This window comes from Ctenocephalides felis, unplaced genomic scaffold, assembly GCF_003426905.1.
Source record: "Ctenocephalides felis isolate EL2017-DRISC unplaced genomic scaffold, ASM342690v1 CF-g0.4_SCAFFOLD_03573, whole genome shotgun sequence".
Lineage (NCBI taxonomy): Eukaryota > Metazoa > Arthropoda > Insecta > Siphonaptera > Pulicidae > Ctenocephalides > Ctenocephalides felis.
In genome coordinates, this window is record NW_020539727.1 from 14,623,103 (window position 1) to 14,645,244 (window position 22,142).

The following is a 22,142-nucleotide window of genomic DNA, read 5'->3' on the forward strand; positions in this document are numbered from 1 at the left end:
TGACGATATAACTCCAGAACGCACAAACCGATTTCGACAATTTTGCATTCGTTGGAAAGGTCGTGCATGGCATCGTGCCTTAATGCAAGCGGCTGTAACTTCACGAACCGTAATTAAAAATTCGAGTAATGACATTAGTGAGAATTATCAGAATTATGCTTGGTTAAGTCAACGAGCAATTCTTGCCGCAAAGAATAATGATGTACACGCACTGAATTTCACCATTCAATCAAAAATTGATGGCGAATTGGTGACATACCAATGATTCCGACTGGTCTTCCGTTTGACTTCAAACGATTGCAATTTCCAGTTTGCCTTGCGTTCGCAATAACAAGTCGCAAGACCAATCGCTTAGTGTTTGCGGGATAAATTTCAAATAGATTATTTAGGAAATCATTGTTTTTCACATGGGCAGTTATACGTTGCCTGTTCACGAGTTGGAAAACCATCCGCTTTGTTTGTGTTAACGTCAGACCAAAAAACAAAAAATGTGGTTTACCAAAGAGCACTTCAATGAAACGGATAATTTGCGGATTCACTTTCATTTACTTAGAGAAGTTCAACTAAAAAACACTTCATTTTTGTAATCAAAATAAATTCATTACTGTTGTGTAATAAAATCAAATTTTTCCTTTTCAAATATAAAACAAACAAAAAATTTCTTCATCTTTCTCACGAAATCATCTGGTGGCGAAACGGAGTTCGTCGCGTTTGCTAGTATATATATATATATATATATATATATATATATATATATATATATATAATTTTGATTCCATGATGAATAGATATTATAGAACAGCCCACATAGATTTAAGTAGAGGTTAAGTGTGGTTAATAAATATTCTTATGTATCATAATATTTGAGTTCACGATCAATGGTCACAGATGGCGTACGAATTTACTTAATGACACATGCAGACATATGTTACTAACAAATATATGAAACTTTTAATTATTGTGCGCTCTATCTATATGTTTATATAAAAAGCTAACACTATTAGAGAATCATTTTTAACAATTTGGAACCATTTGAGACCTTGGGAGCAAGGAAATTAAAAAAATGTCCATATTAAGGACCACCCTAATATATATATATATATATATATATATATATATATATATTTTTCCTTTCAGCCCTGTTTGTCCTCCCATCTCCCAACCTCGGCCAACGTCTCAACGACGGCGCCGGCGCCCAACTGCCAACCATGTACGCCCGGGCCAGGACCCCGATGATCACGACGACCTCATCCTCAACAACGACTCTAGAAACCATAACCGATAGCAACCCTACACCAACCTCTTCGGCCACTTCGACCTTTCTCGCTCCTGCATCTGCTTCTACGCCCCCTAAAAGTGAGACGACTCCCACTGGAGGAACTGGGGAAACGTCTTCTGCTGCGGGACAATTGATGTCGGCGGAGAACCGCACGCCGCCACTGGTGGTTGCGGCTGTAGAGGACAAGGATGAGGATGAGAATTCTGACATTGTTGAGGTAGGGGGTGAAAGACTTTTTTAAAGTGTTTGCTGGATAGTAGAAGATTCAGCAAGGTGCAAAAATTGACAGTAATTTTATTAACTTGCCGTAGAGTAAGTTATGGTAATCGCAAAAAAAAAACTACTAGAATATGGCATCGTGCCTTAAGGCAACTTGCTGGAATTTCCCGTACCAAAAACATTTTTTTGTAAAAGATTAACATTTTTGATAAAATTTTACTTTGAAAATATGAGATTTTTGAGAAACTATAAATTTTTAACAAAAATTCACTTTTTTGGAAATAAAAGACTTATTGAAAAAAATGTTTCCTTTTTTTGATACGGATCCCATAGGAAAATTTATACTTCTTGTTAAAATCTCTATAAAATATCTGATTATTTGATGTGCATATGTCCAATGATCATTTTTGACCACTAAATGGTATTATGTTTACTTTTTACATTAGATCTCCGAAACCGCTAAACCTACCTTCATGAAAATTTGAAAAATTCTTCATGATGCCAATCATTAAAATCGGACGCTCCGTTTTCTTAAAAACTGAGTTACTGTTATTGGCACTTTTTGCCCCGTAAAACTATTCAGAACGTTTCCTTATCAATAGCAATCGAATGTTTCTTGAATAATTGTAATCGGTGAAACCGTGTTCCCGAAATCGTCGACGAAATTTTATATCTGTACACGCACACACACACGAACACATACACATACATACATACATCCATTATTTCTAAGGTATACCAAAATGTTCAAAAATTTTTGAAACGTAAAGATATATGAAAATTTTTATTTTCGATTTTTTTGCGATTACTAAAACTTACCCTATGGAAAGTTAACAAAAAAAAATCAGTAAAATTCTAAGTATAAAATAATTTTCAAAATATAAAAAAAATCTAATTTTTCAATAAAGTCAATTTCTTCAAAAAATTCAGAATTTCAAAAATGTAATTTTGTAGTTTTTAAAGTAATATAAAGGTTTCTTAAAATTTTTAATTTTTGTTTGGAGAAGTTCCAGCAATTTGCCTTAAGGCACGATGTCATGCACCACTACTCAAATTGGATATCCGAAATTTCATAAAACACCTTTTACAAGAGTTGTCGGATAATCATATTTCATTCGATTTATACGATGAATGCTATAGCATCCACGTCAAATATTACGCTTATATTTTTCGCAAGGTGCTTTCCAATTTCCAATAAGGTCATTTTTCTCCAAAAAATTCTAAATTCTCAAAAATGTCATTTTTTCGACGTTTTTTGAAACTTTTAATTTTTGGTTCGAGAAGTTCCAGCAATTTGCCTTAAGACACGATGCCATGCACCACTCCTTAAATTGGATATCCAAAATTTCATTAGACATATTTTATATGATCAGATCAGTCAGACTATCATACTTTAGTCGATATATACGATGAATGCTATAGCATTTACGTCAAGTATTGCGCTTCTATTTTCCGCAAAGTGCTTGGAAGCTACGGAGTTAATAACTACAGGAAAATTCAAAGTATATAAAAAATTTCGAAATATAAATTTTCCAGTAAGGTCAATTTTTTCCAAAAATTTCAAAAATGTCAAAAATGCCTTTTTTTTCAAAGATTTTAATGTAATAAAAAGTTTTTTAAAATTTATAATTCTTGGTTCCGAAACTTCCAGCAATTTGCCTTAAGGCGCGATGCCATGCACCACTACTTAAATTGTTTACAATATCCAAAATTTCAGTAAACAACATTTATAAAGGCAGTCAAATTATTATATTTTAACCGTTATTTTCCATGGATGCTATAGCATCCACGTCAAGTATTGCCATGTATTTTTCGCAAGATGCTTGCTTAAACTACAGAAAAAGATACCTAAAGAATCAGTTAGTCATTATTTCAACAAATATAATAATTACAAAAATGTGTGGTTATATAAAATTACATTCAAAATAATTGACTTAAAATTTTGGATGCTCTAGCATCCACGTCAAATATTACGCAAGTATTTTCCGCAAAGTGCAAAAAAAAAATTAAATAATACGAAAATACCCGAAGAATGAGAGTCATACCTTGACTGGTTTAATAATTACAAAAAACGTAAGGATATATAAAATTATATTCAAAATAATTGACTTAAAAATTTAGATGCTATAGCATCCACGTCATTCTGCATCACGATAAAAATCAATGCTAAGGCACTCACATTTGTAAACATGCATGTGTATTTAAATATAATGTAGGGTTTCTTCGTGATTTTGTTGTGAGTGCTTTAGTCTTGCAATTTTTTTAAAAACAAATTGATGATTCGTTAGAATAAATTATGGCAGTGCCTTAGTTTTGTTATAGAATGCCATACTTTTTATTTTACACTTCAAACAATTTGCTGTAAAGATCTTGTAGATTATTAATAAATATATTATAAAATCCACTTAAGAGTTCAGGAATTGTCTAAATTTTTTGAATGATTTTGATTTTATTTAATCTGTGTTTTTTTTTTAAATTTAGACGGCTTCAGAGGAAGACACTTCACCTTTGCAGAGTGAAACATCTTCCACCGCAAAGGGTATTGGAAACGAAGTTGCACCTCAAGATAATAAGGTAAATATTTATATGTTAAAATTTTAATTAAAATAATTCAAATCCTACATTATATAATAACAGTAATAAATAAAAACTTGATGATATTGACCTATTTGTATAAATATTTACTTTACCAAAGTTTCTAATCGCCTGTTCATAGAATTTGATTGTTTAAAAGCAATTTTTGTGAGCCAATGGAATAAATAACCGATGTGCCTAAAATAATCGGTAAATATATAGTAGATAAATTATTTTTCTCTATTTAGAATGCAAAAACCACACTGACCGCCCAGCCTGACCCAGAAAAAGCCAAGGAAACAAATGTCGTACAAAAAAGTCCTGATGACACCTCAAGCGATAAACCGAAACGTACAAGCACAGTGTGAGTAATTTGAAACATTTTAATATTTAAAATACTTGAAAAACTTATCTTTACCACATGAATTGTAAAAGACTTATCAGAGTTATAAATATTTAGCATTATGATGAAAATTGATGTACTATAATAACTCTTACCACATGGCGCTTAGTGGTAAGATGGTGAGAAATATGCAAAAACCTTTACGGGGATGTACCTAACAGTTTCCCAAATTTTCAGGAGCTTTATGAATACATAAGTTAACTTAGTAATAATATTACGTTAATAAATCTAGATTTTATTTATTTATTACCTCGTTTGTTTCAGTAGGCACCATAGAAAGCACCACAAGCACCATCACAGAAGAACCCAAGGAAAACGTGAAAGGCGAAACAAAACTCTGATGCCAGGTGAAAATCCGGCCCTGTCTAATAAGAGAAATTTGATGCCTGGTGAAAATCCAACTGTGCCTGATAAGAGCACCCTTAATACACCTGCCCCGGTAAAAAACCAATTAAAAAAAATAAATCAATAAGAAACATATATGCTATATCTGAATGTTATGGAACACTTCTTGCTCTTAAGGGAGACATAGTATAAACGTGGCATATTATTTGCATGAGTATACATTATTTATCATGTTTTATTGTAATTATTTATAAATATAATTTTGTAATTTAATTGCATAATAATTTCCCCCTAATAATTGAATTTATTCCAACAGTTCATTTTATTGATTTCCCAAACCCTGTTTCCAATCTTGTGGTGAATTTCATTATTCATTCACTATTTATTATTGTCTATTTATTTATTGATGTTTATATTTATGCAGTTATTATTTTTCTACAGATTATCCGCGAAAAAAGATTGGAGACAATGCCCATTGCAGAGCCTAAAGCCCAAACACTTTCTTCTCCATCAGACTTAGACCCTGTACACAGAGCCCTCTATCTAAGAAATAAAATTTTGTCTCAAATGAAACACATGATACAAATGGTAAATAAATTTATAAACTTCAGAGCAACTGTAAAAATTATCCTTTATCAAGACAAAAAAAAACAACACTATGTAACACTAACTAAAAAATCTCTGTATCATTTTTCAGGAAGAAAAACGTAATGCAATTGAAAAACACAGTGAAGAACCTCCATCAACCCCTAAATCTGACCCGACCACCACGCAACCACCAGTTTTCTCCGAAGCCAATTTTCAGACAACCCAGGCCCAATATTTGGCTGCCAACAAGAAAAGGGACGCAGAGGCTGATGGCCAAATGGGTAAGAACCAAAACCAGGAGCAACCCCGAGAAGAAAAAACTGTAAAAAGGGATGCACAGGATGCACATGGTGAAAAACTCCAGAAAGAAACAAGAAAGGCAGAGACTAGTGGTCAAATGAACAATAACCAGGAGCAACCTCAGGAAGAAACAAAGAAGGCACAGGCTGGTGGTCAACTAAATAACAATCAGGAGCAACCTCAGGCAGAAACAAAAAAGGCACAGGCTAGTGGTCAAATTAACAACCAGGAGCAACCCCAGAAAGAAAGAAGACAGACGCAAGCTGGTGGTCAAATAAACAATAACCAGGAGCAACCCCAGAAAGAAAGAAGACAGGCGCAGGCTGGTGGTCAAAACAACGGTAACCAAGAGCAACTACAGAAAGAAAAACGAAAGGCAGAAGCTGGTGATCGAATGAGAAACAACCATGAGCAACTTCAGGAAGAAACAAAAAGGGCACAGACTGATGGTCAAATTAGCAACGGTAACCAAGAGAAACTTCAGGAAGAAACAAAAAAGGCAGAGGCTGGTAGTCAAAACAAGGGTAATCAAGAGCAAGTTCGGGAAGAAACAAGAAAGGGACAGACTGATGGTCAAATGAACAACAACCAGGAGCGACTTCAGGAACAAGGAGAAAAGAGAGAGGTTGGTGGTCAAATAAACAACCAGGAGCAACCCCGAGATCAAAGAAGTACAAAAAAGGATACACAGCCTAAGGGTCAAATAAAAAACAACAACCAGGAGCAACCCCAGGAAGAGAAAGAAGAGGCAAAGACTGGGGGTGAAATGAACAATAACCAGGATCAACTTCAGGAACAAGGAGGAAAGGCACAGACTGGTGAACACATAAACAACAACCAGGAGCAACTCCAGGAAGAAAAACAGAAGGCAGAGGCTGGTGGCCAAATGAGCAACAATAACCAGGAGCAATTTCAGGAACAAGGAGGAAAGGCACAGGCTGATGAACAAATTAACAAGAACGGCAACCAAGAGCAGTTACAAGAAGAAAAAATCAGTAAAAGGGATGCACAGGCTGTTGGTCAAATAAACAACGCTAACCAGGAACAGCAACCCCAAGAGGAAATGAGCAGAAAAAGGGATACACAGGCCGATAGTCAAATGAACATCAATGGTAACCAAGAGCAACTCCAAGAAGACAAAATCAGTAAAAGGGATGTAAAGGTTGATAGTCAAATGAACAACAATGGTAACCAAGAGCAACCCCGAGAAGATAGAATCAGTAAAAGAAATGTACAGGCTGATGGTCAAATAAACACTAATGGCAACCAAGAACACCTCGAAGGAGAAAGAAATGTAAAGAGGGACGTACAGATTAATGATCAAATAAATAACAACCAGAAGCAACTTCAGAAAGAAAGAAAAGAGGCAGAGGCTATTGGTCAAATGAGCAACAATAACCAGGAGCAACTCCAAGAAGAAAAAAGAAAAGCAGAGACAGCTGGTCAAATTACCAACAACCAGGAGCAACTCCAGGCTGGTGGCCAAGTGAACAACGTTGGCAACCAGGAGCAACAACTCCAAGAAGAAATGATCAGAAAAAGGGACGCACAGGCTGATGGTCAAATGAACAACAATGATAACCAAGAGCAACTCCAAGATGAAATGATCAGAAAAAGGGACGCACAGGCTGTTAGTCAAATCAACAATAATGGTAACCAGGAGCAACCCCGAGAAGATAGAATCAAGAAAAGAGACGTACAGGCTGATGGTCAAATAAACAATAATGGTAACCAGGAGCAACCCCGAGAAGATAGAATCAAGAAAAGGGACGTACAAGCTGATGGTCAAATAAACAACAATTGTAACCACGAGCCACTTCAAGATGAAATGATCAGAAAAAGGGACGCACAGGCCGATGGTCAAATCAACAACAATGGTAACCAGGAGCAACCCCGAGAAGAAAAAGGAAGCGATATGCCAGCATTTTGTTTGGGAAGTGAAGGCGAAAACAATGGACAAACAGATGAATCAAACCCTCAGGTATGAAAAATAAATAATTGAAAGGGTTGGTGGTGCTTTTTATCCCATCCACATGAAAACTATTTTAGAAGCTATATAAAAAAACTTTTGGATTCAACGTAAAAATAACACTACACCTAATAAAACAATTAAATTACGTATACGTAGAAAATTATATCCAGGTATTGTCAACTAAACAACAGTGCTCAAAACCAAAAAACAGCAACAAAAAAAATGTATTATAGCATTGCCAACTGTCAACCAACAAGTTGTCTACTGATCCAATAATGATAGAACTTTTTTTTTTTTAATTTTAATAATTATTACAACTGCTAAATTATTAACATCCAAAAATAAACATCAATGAGAAAAAATACTTTTGTTGCAGTTGACAACTTTATGACGTCTATTTTTCTAATAATGATAAAATTGGAAGGTACATAGGATTTGTTTTTTTTATGAGTTTTAATTTTATTTTCAGAATATTCCCTTCGCAGTTATGGAGAAGATGAGATTTATGGAAAGGATGAGGGACGATTTAAGGAAACAAAATCTTATACCGGAAGACCACACCTATGATCAACCTTTGATGCCTGATGATGAAAATATGGAATACGGTAATAATTCTTCAGAAAATTTTATCAAATTTTTTCAGACAGGGTAGAACTGGGCATAAAGATCAAATTAGTGCTCACGATCAAATCTAAAATACTTTTGGTATGAATTTTTAGGGATTGCCGTTTATCTCTCGACCTAAGAATCAAGGAGATGGCTGGACCCTCTACTTTCAAATATTGTTGGTACCAAAATCTTAACTTTTCTTGTTTTTGAGATATCGGTGGTGGACCTTCAAACCCACCTCAAACCTATCAAAAATTTTATTAACTTACCGTAGGGTAGTTATAGTACTGGGCCGAAAATCGAAAATGAAGTTTTTTGCATTTCTCGACGTTTTGAAGGTTTCTGAACATTTTGGCTTACCTCAGAAAAAATGGATGTGTGTGTATGTGTGTGTGTTTTGTATGTCCGCATTTTTTCGTCCACGGTTCCGGACGCACGGATCAACCGATTTAAATGGTTAAAAAAACATTCGATCCCTATTGATAGAGAGATGTGCTGATTAGTTTTTGGCAGAGGCAGGTCCAGCCGTTAGGGAGATACGAAGCAAAAAGTGCAGAAAATACAAAACGAGTTTTTGGGAGAACGGAGTATCGGATTTGAATGATCTAAAAAACATCTGTAATGATTGGAAGAAGAGGTGATTAGTTTTTGGCAAAGACAAGTCCCGCCATTTCGAAGATACAGAGCTAAATGTGCAAAAAATGGCAGTTTTTGAGTGAATCAAGCGTCCAATTTGAATGATCTAAAAAACTTTCTGCTTGTATTGGCAAAACAATTGCTTTTGAGGATAAAAAAATATTACATCTTTTTTATTCTCTATAAAATATTTTTGTAATTTTGAATTAAAAATTCAAAAAATTACTAAGGCTAAGCACAGTCTAAGCGCCACTCTGGTACAAATGCTTACCACTGGAGCACTTATCCCTTTTTGTGAAAACTATTGAAAAATGTGAAAATGCCGCCAAGCTAGGCACAGTATAAGTGAAAACGTCGCACAGAATCATTTGCAAGTGCGTTTAGACTGTGACTATACGGGTGCACTTTTTCAATTTTGTGCAAATTTTAGCAACTATTTTTTTTTTGAAATTGGATTCGAAATGAAATGACAATTGTTAATGTTCTGGAGATAAATTGATTTATGATTTACATTTGATTTGCTCAGATAGCAATGATAATGAAAGTTACAGTATTTGACGATACTGTATTTGACGATAATAAGATAGCAAAAATAATGAAAGTTACAGTATTTGTAATAATATATTCGAAAACGTTTAAAGTTTCTCGAATATTACATTACGGTACGGGAAGTTCGAGTAATTTGCATTAAGGCACGATGCCATACACCACTAGTTTTTTTTGCGATAACTATAACATTCTCTACAAAAAATTTCCAGGTGGCCGAGAAACCCGAATGGTCCCCCGAAGAAAACACTTTTGGCCGAGTCCCCAACAAAGAATGATTCGCAGACGAAACACCAGGCCGCCCTTAGTGGTTGTAGACAATGTAAGGCCCAGGGAAAGGGAAATGGCCGTCGTTCTACCAACAGGTAAAAAACTTAAATATTCTTCAAATAGACCTTTAGAACCTGGACAATTTTTAATATTTAATCGAATCTTGTTGTTAGCTTCATTCGATATTGTACGAGAAGTCCCTTCGAATTTACCAGAAGTAACCGTCAACAAACTAACTGCCCCGAACAACGACCAAGGTAAAATATTCATTAACAGTGATAATGGATTTATAATAATAATGATATTACATTGTTAATAATTATATGATAAAAAAAGGCTAAAACGAAAAATTCCCAATGATCTCATAAATAGCCATTTGTGAACGCTAACATTAATATTATTATTATCTTATTTCTAATATTGTTATTTTGTTATATTTTGTTTTTCAAGTATTATTTCATTATTTATAAATTTTATTTATTTTATTTATTAATTTTATTTTTATTTTTATTTGCTTAAATCATCATACTACGCATATCATTTTATTGTAAATTTTATCCTTTGCGCTCTTATTTATTTAAATTTATGTTATTATTGTTATCATTATTGCTAGATGTTATATTATTTAACAGTTGTAATAAATATTGTAATCAAATATATATATATATATATATATATATATATATATAATAATTTTGCAAATAATTTGCTATTATTTTTAGCTACATTTGAAATTGCACAAGAAGTTCCCTCAAATTTACAAGAAATGGCTGTCAACAAGTTAACTGCTCCAAGCAACAATCAAGGTAAAACAATTATTTATTGTATTTTTTTTATTTAGTTACTAGCTGACCCGGCAAACGTTGTTTTGCTAAGTAAGGTATATTCTAAACAATTTCTAGAGAATCAAACAAATTAATATTTTTAGTGTATAAGGATGTGTTGTTTGAATGCTCAAGTCTTTTTTGTTCTTTCGACTTATTGATTACGTTTCAAGTTTTTCAGATTCTTTTCGGATTATGGATTTTGTGTATAATTGTAAATAATACCACTGAGCTTATACAAAATTTTCAAATGTAAAGCAGGGCGAGGCACAAAGGTCCAATTTGACTTTGAGCAAATATTAATTATATTATAAAAATCAAACCAATTATATCACAACAAATAACACATTTCAAACGAACAATTATCTGACTACGTTCAGTAAAACTGTCAGCTACTTCATCATTGTAGAAATGAACTTTTTTAATGTCTTTCAAAAATAATTTAGACTTTTTTAGCTTATAGGCGGAGTAACTTGGACGGCCAGGTGGCAAACAGGTTAAACGTCTTATTTTAATTTTAAAGGTATTTTACAAAATAATTACATTTTTAACTAATGCGAAAAAAAACTACCAACGGAAGAAAATACTTTTATTATGGATTTTCAAAGATTACCGTTTATACCCTCCGGATAGCAGGGTTATGAGAATCAAGGTTGTAGCTGGTTATAAATCCTTTTCCCTCTACTTTCAAATATTGTTGTTAAATATGCTTAACTTCACTTTTTTGTTGACACATCGGTAGATTTTGAAATAATATCTCACCTTTTCGACAACCTACTGATTAGCACGAGTTTTTCAAGACTAAGACTGAGACAAATCGGTTTAGCCGTTTCCGAGTTTTAGCGGATCATTTTATCGAGAGCTCCATTTTTATATATAAGATTAATTTATTGTTGATAATTATTTAAAAGTAATATAATTATTAATTTTGTTTTATTTTAGATGCCGATTCGCAATACAATACACTCGGGTCGATTTTGGAAGCTCAGAAAATAGATGAGCAAGGAATCATTACACCTCTGAAAGTTGTCACTGAAGGTATACAAATTTTATATATATATATATATATATATATATATACCAGCTGGCCCGGCAAACTTTGTTTAGCCATCAGAAATATTTCTAGATAATTTTTAGCATAAATGTAGAATGTAGAAGTGTGTGTTATATGAATGAAAGGGACAGCTAACACAAATTATACGGTTGGTTTACCCACTGCAAAGCATGCCACATATAAATGTTCATGAGGCACAGCCTAATCTGAAACTGATTTCATTTAAATTAAATTGGCACATTTGGAGATTGAAGGTTCTGATATATTACTACCGCGCTTTTAAATATTTATTATTTATTGAATTTCAACAAATTTTCAACCTGTAACAAAGAAAGATCTAAAAGAAAAATTTAACACTCTTGTTTATTCGAACTTTTGAAATTAGGCTTTTTGCCCCAAATTTTCACTTCCATCTTTTAAAAAAATAAAGGACGGTACTGCTCTAGCAAAGAAAATGTGAAGGAATTTCCCATTGCCATTTCACACGTGATGCCCAAAAATTGACTTATTTTTAATTGGAAAAATATTTTTGATCTATATTTTCGAATGACAATTGACATCTCTGCTGCACAATATAAGGCTGTCATTTAGCCAGTCAATCATGAAACCCTTTGACCTTATAAATTAAATTTTAATTTTATAAATTCACTTGGTGATTCAAATATTAATACCAATAAGTCGAAGGATAGATATTAATTTGTTGTATTAATTTTTTATCTTTCAATAACGATTTTTGTGAGTACGTGAGTCGTCTATATCCCGCATAATTCGATTTCTCGCATAAGACGAGTTTTAGGTCCAGTCCAGAAAAATAATCATTTTATAAACGTTTGTAATATTACTAATTATTTTTCAGCCCCTGTGCAACCTGGATCACCCGAAGAATTTGCTTTCAAGATGGACATTAATCAATTCTACAAAAGATTCATGAAGAAAAGTGAGGTAAAGTGATACAGAGATCAAAGTTATGGCAAGACCATGTTAACATACATTATGCTACTGAATCATACTTAATACTGTCAAAATGTCATGTAATTGCTGTGCATTCAGGCAGTATTACACGCAAACTGAAACGTTACTCGTATGTTATGGAGCTGGGTCAGAAAAATCCTGTTACCTAAATGGTTAAAAAAAATATCCTTCTATAATTCTTTAAATAAATTTTGTTCGAATTGTAGTACAAACGGTTTAGAAAAGTCTATATTGTGTGTTAAAGTATTAATATGGTCCGCAAGCATAGTTTTAAATTGTCTGCGATTTTTTGAATTGTTTTTATATAGTTGTGAGCGTTTAATGAAGTTCTGGTTTGTTTCTCTTATGTAAATTAAATTACAATCAACCATATGGCTTTTGTCAATATTTAGTATAGAAAGTTCTTCATAACATAGCCTTGCCATAACATTTTTCTGTTATGCGGCAGAATCGGTCCCACAGTTTTGATACTTACTTAAAATTTCATAAACAGTTGAACATTTACCTAAATATCTGTATCTTACAACTAGTTATTATTATTTTCAGAATGCAGAGACTGATCAGCCCACCACAGAGTATTCAGGATCAGAAGGTGAAAAACCAAAAGATGTAGGTCAAGTCATTTTAGATGGATATGCACAAATTCAGGAGAAACCCGAAACTAAACGAGAAGCTAGGGAAGGAGTTCAAAGATTCATCAGAGCATTGTAAGTTTTTGAACCAATAAAATAAGTAGTAAAAATGAGAAACTTTATTATGGAAACCGAACAAACAACTATCTCATCTGACTATGCTCAGTAAAACTAACACCTGAGTCATCATTCTAGAAATGTGTTCCTCTTGCTGTTTTTTTTAACTTCCCGAAGAAGAAGTTTGTGTTCATAAAAAAAATCCGAATTGCTAATTTTATGTTTTCTCGATGTTTCAAGCCATTCTGAATCGAATCAGACCAAATTTGGAAAAAGTATGTGTGTGTGTGCATGTGTGTGTGTGAACCGATTTTTTGCCGTAAATCGACGTTTTCTCAAAAACGGCTGGACCGATTTCAGATATGTAAAAGCCATTCGATGTACCTCGACAAGGGCTATTGTTTCCCAGTTTTGTGCGACGATCGGCCGAGCCGTTTCTTTGTAAATTGCAGAAAAATGAAAAAAAAATTGTCTACGTTTTAGCCCGCAATTCTGAATCGATTTTGAAAATTCAAAAACCGTTCGATAGATAATGGTTGGCTGATTAGTTTTTGGTAATGATCGGCCGGGCCGGTTTCTTGTAATAAAGTGTTGAAATTTTTTTTTTCGACAATTTGTATAATTTTTTTCTGACGGTAGATACCATAGTCTTATAGATCATACTAAAATATTACAGCCCTACGACGACTCGTTTAGCTTTAAAAATTCATCAAAATTTACATAAATTAGTGTCGTTCTTTTGGCATTTGTCAAAATTAGACCTTTCATCGACGTTTGCTCAGAAACGCCTGAACCGATTTCAGAAATTTAAAAGCCATTTGATGTATCTCAATGAGGACTCTCGTTTGTCATTTATGTGAGACGATCTGCCAAACCGTTTCTTTGTAATTTGAAAAAAAAGTGTTGAACTCTTCGTCCACAATTAAGCTCAAACTACCGAATCGATTTTGAAAAATCAAAAACTGTTTGAAAGATATTAGTTGGGAATGATACTGATTAGTTTTAGGTGAAAATCTACCGAGCCGTTTTCTTGTAATTAACTGTTGAAAAAAAAAATTAAGCCGATTTTTATGGAACTTTTTTGGCGATATATATTATGGTCTTATGGAACTTATTGAAATATTACGTCCTTACGACAAGTAGTTTAATTTTAAAAATTTATCAAAGTTTGAAAAATGAGTAGTTTTTTTCACGTTTGTTAAAATTAAAATTAGACGATTTACTTGGTATAACAATAGAGTACTTGGTCTTGATGAACATACTAAATCAAGTCCTACGGAAACTGGTTCAATTATAAATATTGTTGATTTTTGAAAATTTGCTTTTAGAAAATTCACCGAGTTAAACGTGTTCGTTTGTTTTCAAATGTGTGTAATAAATCCACAGGGAATACTTTTAATCACTCATAAATTAATTTGTTTTTTATTGATTAAGTCGATTATTTACACATTTCGGGATGTTCATGTAACTTGCCTCAAGGCAAAATACCAATACCAACTAGTTAGTTTTTCTATAGATTTCCGACGTTATTATGAAAAAATGTAATTACACAATTGAGAATGGGTGTCATCCACCCGTGGAGTCCAAATTGTTTTCACTTTTGAACTTGAGGTTAAGATGAACCTAATTCCAAAACTTCATGCAATTCGGAGCACAGTAAAAAAATTCAGACTCAAAACGCTCCGTTTACATCTAATTCAACATCTTATGAATGTGTTCTTCTTGCTGTTTTTTTAAGAGGGTTGTTCTTCTTTGTTACAAAAAATGCAAGGTATTTGTTTTTGTTTTGGCGTTTTTGGGACCAGAAGCTTCGCAAAATTTTTTTGCGTTTTGTTATGAAGTTTTTTGAGGCAGGGGGACTAGATATTGCCGTGGTGAACAAATTTAAAAAAAAATGCAAGTCGATCGACTTGTAGTTTTTTTTTAATTTGTGGCAGCGCATTGAAAAAAGTCAATTTGAGAAAAACGTATTTAAAGTTTTTAATATAATATACTGAATACACCATTTAATTTAATGTACTAATACAGCATGGTGTTCAAAGATGCTGACACATTAAAAAGGTCATGTGCATGAGGTATTATAATGAAAAAGAGGCAGCTGGCATACAATAGCTCGCGGAGCGATAAAAAAACGCTTTCAGAGGATCATACGTATAGAGATATATATATCTATAACTTCGTCAAAAAAATAGATATTGAGATGATTTTTTTTGAAATTATTCTAAGGTTTTTAGCTTTCATAATATCAAAAAATCTCAAAACCGAAACAACAAAAAAATAAAAAACGAACAACCCCCTTGAATGTCATCTGGTCCATTTGATTACAGTGAGTTTATCTATTTTTTCTATCTATTAAGGGTTAGGAGATGCACATACCACGGCGACCAGTGCTTCGACAACCAGTGTCCAGGCAGACTTACATCAATGCTTGTTGCTGCAGCAAAACTCAACGAGGAAAAAATGCGACAGGATGCAGAAAATGAAGATATGACCACTTCTGCAACCACGGTTGCAACAGTTCTGGCTCAGGCTGTCCACGAAGCCGACAAGGAACACGGTGGCCAGGCTGATGACAAGAGGTAAAAATAAAAAAAGAGTGCGCGTAAAGATCACACACGATTGAAGTAAAACTTATTTGCTACTGAACAAAATAGCAAATTTAAGTTAAGTAAAGATAAATACATCACATAACAATTTTGAATAATGTTTATTTGTAATATGGTAACACTCGTGACGCACACATTTATTAGTGTCAACCATTATACATATTTATATAATGATAAATTATAAATTATATATTTATAATAGCCTTAAAAATGTGTATAATATTTAAAAAGAATAATGTAATCAAAGTCATACTTCAAATATGACATGATCGGTTTGTCATTGTAATTTGCATTTAGAAAAGAACCTTCATTAGAGAAATGAAGTAGCTGCTGATTAATAAATTCTATAATATTCGTTTACATAGTGAATTATGTTAAACAACGCCTAAACAAATATGGTTTTCACAATTTTGCTCATCATGTAATAATTGAGTTTAATGAACTTTCTGTAATTAAAATTAACATACATTCATTGACTGATGGTATTTTTTAACTTCCCGAAGGAGAAGATTGTTTTCATAAAAAAATCCGATTCGCTAATTTTATGTTTTCTCGACGTTTTAAGCCATTCTGAATCGAATGAAACTAAGTTTGGAAAAAGTATGTGTGTGTGTGCGTGTGCACCAACAGATTTTTTGCCGTAAATCGCCGTTTTCTCAAAAACGGCTGAATCGATTTTAAAAATTTAAAAGCCATTCGATGTATCTCGACGAGGACTATCGTTTTTCAGTTTTGTGTGACAATCGGCCGAGACGTTTCTTTATAAATAGCAGGAAAGTAAAAAATTTTTCGTCTACATATTAGCCCGCAATTCTGAATCGATTATGAAAAATTCAAAAGCCGTTCGAAAGATATTGGTCGGGAATCGTGCTGATTAGTTTTTGGTAAAAATCAGCCAGGCCGTTTTCTTGTAATAAAGTGTTAAAAAAAATTTTTTCGGTGATTTTTATTAATATTTTTTTAACGGTAGATACCATATCTTCTAGAACCTATCGTGTATAATATAATATATAATAATATATCATGTTCTGGTTGTAACTCTTTTACTTTGTCGCGAATTCGTTTGTAAGTCTACATTTTCCCTGTTAAACTAGGACAACCATCCGTAGTGACGCTTACTATATTATTTCAAGTTAAACTTACTTCAACTAAACACTCTTCAACAGCGAGAAAGAAGTTTTTACCAGTAGTTGTGCCTTTCATTGGATGCACACTAAACAGTTCCTCGCTAATTTCACATTTCTTGTTAATGCCGCGTATAAACAATAGGTAAAAACAGCAATTTTTGTTCTTAGCTGCACCATGGTCAAGTAAGTTTCCTAAAATATTTTCAATCCGTCGTACTATTGTTCTTCTCGAAAGGCTTACATTTTCAAAAATATGTTTCTTTCCAGGACAACAGATCTCCGACACTTGTACCATGCATTGTTCAATAACCCTATTTTAGAAAATTCTGTTTTACAGAACTTAGCAATTTTATGTGCGACAACATAACTTGCTTCTGTGATAGATTTCTCTATATTACTTTGGTAAAAATCAACATACCGCCCATTTTAGTACGCCTATTATATATACAGTACGCACACTAATAATGTTGATGTCATTAAAATCTTATAAGAGTTTAAAAAAAATAGCGTGCGGAATTTTTCAACGGGCCGGATAAAATAAGGAAAAGGGCCGGATCCGGCACGCGGGCCGGCTTTTGCCCACCTCTGTTCTAGATCATACTAAAATATTACGGCCCTACGACAATTGGTTTAACTTTAAAAATTCGTCAAAGTTTGCAAAAATTGGTATCGCTTTTTTGGGATTTGTCAAAATTAGACCTTCCATCGACGTTTTCTCAGAAACGCATGAACCAATTTCAGAAAATTAAAAGCCATTTGATGTATCTCGATGAGGACTATCGTTTGTCAGTTTTGTGCGACGATCTGCCAAGACGTTTCTTTGTAATTTGGAAAAAAGTGGTAAACTTTTCGTCCACATTTAAACTCATACTACCGAATCAATTTTAAAAAATCAAAAACTGTTCGAAAGACATTAGTTGGGAATGATACAGATTAGTTTTAGGTGAAAATCTACCGAGCCGTTTTTTTGTAATTAACTGTTGAAAAAAAAAATTAAACCGATTTTTATGGAACTTTTTATGGCGATATACACTATGGTCTTATAAAACTTACTGAATTATTACGGCCTTACAACAAATAGTTTAATTTTAAAAAATCAAAGTTTGAGAAAAGAGAAGTTTTTTTGACGTTTGTTAAAAATAAAATTAGACGGTACCTGGTCTAATTAAACATACCAAATCATTAAAGTCCTACGGATACTGGTTTAATTATAAAAATTGTTGATTTTTGAAAATTTGCTTTAAAAAAATACTCCGAGTTAACGTGTTCGTTCGTTTTCAATTATGTGTAATAAATCTAACCAATGCCAACTATATTACTTTTTCGCTGGCGATACAGTCTCATTCTTTGAACAGCTGTAATATCTGTCTTGCCTATAAAATTGAAGCCATACTTTTATATTTGTTTTATTTATCAAGCCCTGCACATAGCTTGATCTAAGAATCATTTTCTTTTTTATGTGAACGTTAATGCAGTGATCATCATCAATATAATGAGGTAATAAATTAACCATATTATTAACGTCAACAGGCACATTTATAATTTGGCCAAATATTCCAAATTGTCCATTTGCATGTCGCAATCGTCTAATTTGCATGAAACACAACCTAGGTGAAATTAACCTTTCAGATACAGTATCTAGTTTAAGTAGATAATTTGGTATAGGTGAAAATACAAACCCGTTAAATTTACACAAAGTGGGATTTTTACCCGAATTTAATGCCTTTCGACAAGTTTGACATCCAACCTGATCATATGAATCAATATTCAGAAAACCATTATTAAGAACTTGTGTTTGAGCTTTATTTAATATTTTTAAGTCACTTTGAAACCAAAGTCGATCACACACAAAATATACATAGCCAAAGCTATCATTTGCAAATTGTTTTTCAAATAATTTTCGTGCATTACTAAACAAATTGAAGTCTTTATATAAAAGTTCAAATACTTCATTTGGCTCTTGCAAAAGATCAATTTCTGTCACATTATTAGTCACATTATATGCAGAACCATTAATTTGCAATTGACGTGATGTATTTGGTGTAACAGAAAAAGTTACAGCAGTACTTTCATCTAAGAAAAACAACAAAATAATATTTTACATAGCATAGCAAAACAAGATTCTTACTTATGTCAATGGTGTTGACATTAACATCTAAATTGATACCTGGCTCAAGATTTTCTAGTAAATTGGAAGTAACCGATTATTTTTTTGCAGTTGTTTTCTTTGACGATGTAATCTTGATCATTCAGAGTTTGTAAGAAGCTTTGAACCTGCATCTATATTTATAATTACTAGTATAATAAATTAAAATTAGTTTTCATAGCCATCATAAAAGAGAAACATGTAAACTTTTTTTAAATTTCCAATGAAGAAATATTGTTTTCACAATTTCATTTATCATGTAATTGTGTTTGTAATTGAAATTGCAATTGAAATCAACATACTTTATTGTTTGCTTGTTTGTTTTGACTATTTCGCTGGTGATAGAGTTTCATTCTTTGAGCAACTGTAGTGCCTTGCCTATAAAAATATTTTCCATTTTAGTAATAACCCCAAAGGTATATAGTAACCTCGAAAAACTCGAATAATACAAATTACTTCAATAAACTTACATTTCTTACGCAGCGCAGATTCATTTGTTTCATTATTTGCACTACAATTGTTTATCGGGGACGGGATAAAATTTTTCCGATCCTGACATTTTTTATTAACTCATGATTTATTAACTTTTTCTGATAAAGCAACTAATCACGCCAATTGCAAATTGATGATTCTGCATATAAGGTGACTAATAATGTGACAAGAACTGATCTTTTGCAAGAGTCAAATGAAGTATTTGAACTTCCATATAAAGACTTCAATTTGTTTAGAAACGCACAAAAATTGTTTGAAAAACAATTTACAAATGATACTATTTAACCATGAAATGTTTTGACATAAAAATTGACCAATATGCTTCACGCTTTCGGTGACGTACGCACGTATAAAGTCACGCATACCAAAAAGCCTCGCACAAATACGACCAATCAGAATCGACCCGTATAGAAATAATACCATCAAATCGAGAGCGAATGACTTTTACTTGACCTTGACGTAACAATTTCTGTTGCATTTGTACGGATTTACACCCATGTCGCGCCTAAAGAATAAACGTAGCTCGTTACGCCCCATCACATCAACTATCTGTTAAAAAAATGTTCGATCAAAATCAGTCCAGCCGTTCCGGAGCTTAACACATACTGTATCTCTCTATTATGTTTTAGGCGCGAAATGACCAAACAGTTCCTCATCTCCCGCATCATGGAAATGCTCATGGACGAGTTTTCTGCTGCCAAAGCCGATCAAGCATCCAAAGACAAACAACCAGGATCTGATCAATCCCAAATAGGACACTTGAATTTCGATCCAGATTCACCAGCCGTCCAGGAGGCTGTCGCCTTGGCAGCGTTCAGACAACACCCTGCTTTCAATCGAGAAATGTTCTTTAGAAAAATGTTATTTGCAGTACGCAGACCACCAATGGACCCGACACAAGAAGATAAAAAAGATGATAAACCTGTAAAGGTTGAACCTCCGAAATCTGATGAGGATGACGACATTTTTGGTGGTGGCGTGGAGGTCATAACTCAGGAAACTAGTAAGAATCTGACCTAGGGTGTATACAAAAACCGACATTTCAGAAAACCGGTTTTCGAATTTAAATTTTACTAAAAAACCGGTTTTAACCGGTTTTCGAATTTTATATAGAAAATAAATTTTTGCTCGAATATTCTGTAATTTATCCGCAAATTTAGTGTAATTTAGAGCAGTATTTGACGGAATTTATTTTTTGTTTAATTTTATAGATAGTAAACAGAATTATTCTAATTTTAATTAGTTGAACTAAAAAATAATAGTTTAATTTGATTAAATCACTTTCAAAATAATTATTCGTTATTCATGCATCATTTTCACATATAAGAATGAAAATATTTTTATGATAGTGAAAGGCAAGTTTTCGAATAAATTAAAATAATACATTTTTTAAATAAAAAAAAAAATCATTAGATAAAAAATATCAGATACATGTTGATAAATACTTGTTAATATCAATTTTAGTTTTAAAAACAATTAAGCTAAACTCGGGTATTGTCTGTTCCGAGCAATTTTAATTAATTAATTTTAAACATTTTAATTGTTTTTTGTTTAATAAAATATGATTAAAAAAATTTAGAACGTCAATCAAATTGCTGCTTAGACGTGTCCTTTGTTTACTCACAAAATTTCCTGAACTAGAAAATACTTTCATACTTGCGACCAAATTATGCCTAATTGTTTTTAAAGCCTGATATAAAAATTCTAAGTTTTTTGTTCTTTAATTTATGGTTTCTAGGGTTTAAAACCCTTTTTTTAAGTTTGAGTAGAGGAAGTTACTTCTTCAAGAATAAGTCACACTGATTTAAATTAATACTTATACTGGTATAAAAATCTAAATTAATATATACAAAACCTTTTGGGAACCATTGCAGACTGATAAGATATCAAATGCTATTGAACCGATATGATTTCAAGAATCAAAACGCTTTCATCTATCTTTTATATTTGGCTATATTTGTCATTTTTCATTTATACAGTGAAAACCGACTTTTTCACTAAAAAACCGGTTTTCGAATTCCATAATTTTCGCCAAAAACCGGTTTTTGAAAACCGACAAACCCTAATCTGACCATTGTAAATGTCCACTGATTCAAGTATAATTTTTTACCATGTATAATTTTTTATCAGCACCTTCGGATAGCAACTCGTTCGTGCACATCAATATTCAAACTTTTGGAGATAATCTTCAAAGCACTCCAAAAACCGAAATAGAAGAGGCCTATGAACCAATATTTGACGAAATGCCTAGCCAAGGTGTTTTGAAGAATGCAGAAGTTGAGGTGAGCTTATTACTGCAGTAAATGGAGAGGAAAACAGGGTCTAACATCTGGATTTTTTTACTGTATTCCCATTTGCATGAAGTTTTTGGAATTAGGTTCATCTTAACCCCAAGTTCAAAAGTGAAAACAATTCCGCCATCACCCTCCGGATGGGTTGCAATCCTTTAATAAATGAGTGGACATTGAGCCGTTTTGTCGCTAGAAAACGT

The 22,142-nt window shown here is 32.8% G+C and overlaps 1 protein-coding gene across 1 annotated transcript in view; it reads left to right on the plus strand.

The window, feature by feature from the left end:
• Nucleotides 1–1,208: 1,208 nt before the first annotated feature.
• Nucleotides 1,209–22,142, plus strand: part of LOC113389596 (trichohyalin-like) — a 28,645-nt gene continuing 7,711 nt past the window's right edge. Inside the window, exons 1-16 of the mRNA XM_026626616.1 lie at nt 1,209–1,496; nt 3,980–4,072; nt 4,321–4,436; nt 4,740–4,914; nt 5,262–5,408; nt 5,518–7,689; nt 8,150–8,285; nt 9,684–9,836; nt 9,915–9,998; nt 10,464–10,547; nt 11,508–11,603; nt 12,476–12,561; nt 13,138–13,298; nt 15,638–15,859; nt 20,281–20,654; nt 21,782–21,933. Of these exons, the coding sequence (XP_026482401.1) occupies nt 1,209–1,496; nt 3,980–4,072; nt 4,321–4,436; nt 4,740–4,914; nt 5,262–5,408; nt 5,518–7,689; nt 8,150–8,285; nt 9,684–9,836; nt 9,915–9,998; nt 10,464–10,547; nt 11,508–11,603; nt 12,476–12,561; nt 13,138–13,298; nt 15,638–15,859; nt 20,281–20,654; nt 21,782–21,933 (4,539 nt within the window). The remainder of the gene's footprint in view (nt 1,497–3,979; nt 4,073–4,320; nt 4,437–4,739; nt 4,915–5,261; nt 5,409–5,517; nt 7,690–8,149; nt 8,286–9,683; nt 9,837–9,914; nt 9,999–10,463; nt 10,548–11,507; nt 11,604–12,475; nt 12,562–13,137; nt 13,299–15,637; nt 15,860–20,280; nt 20,655–21,781; nt 21,934–22,142) is intronic.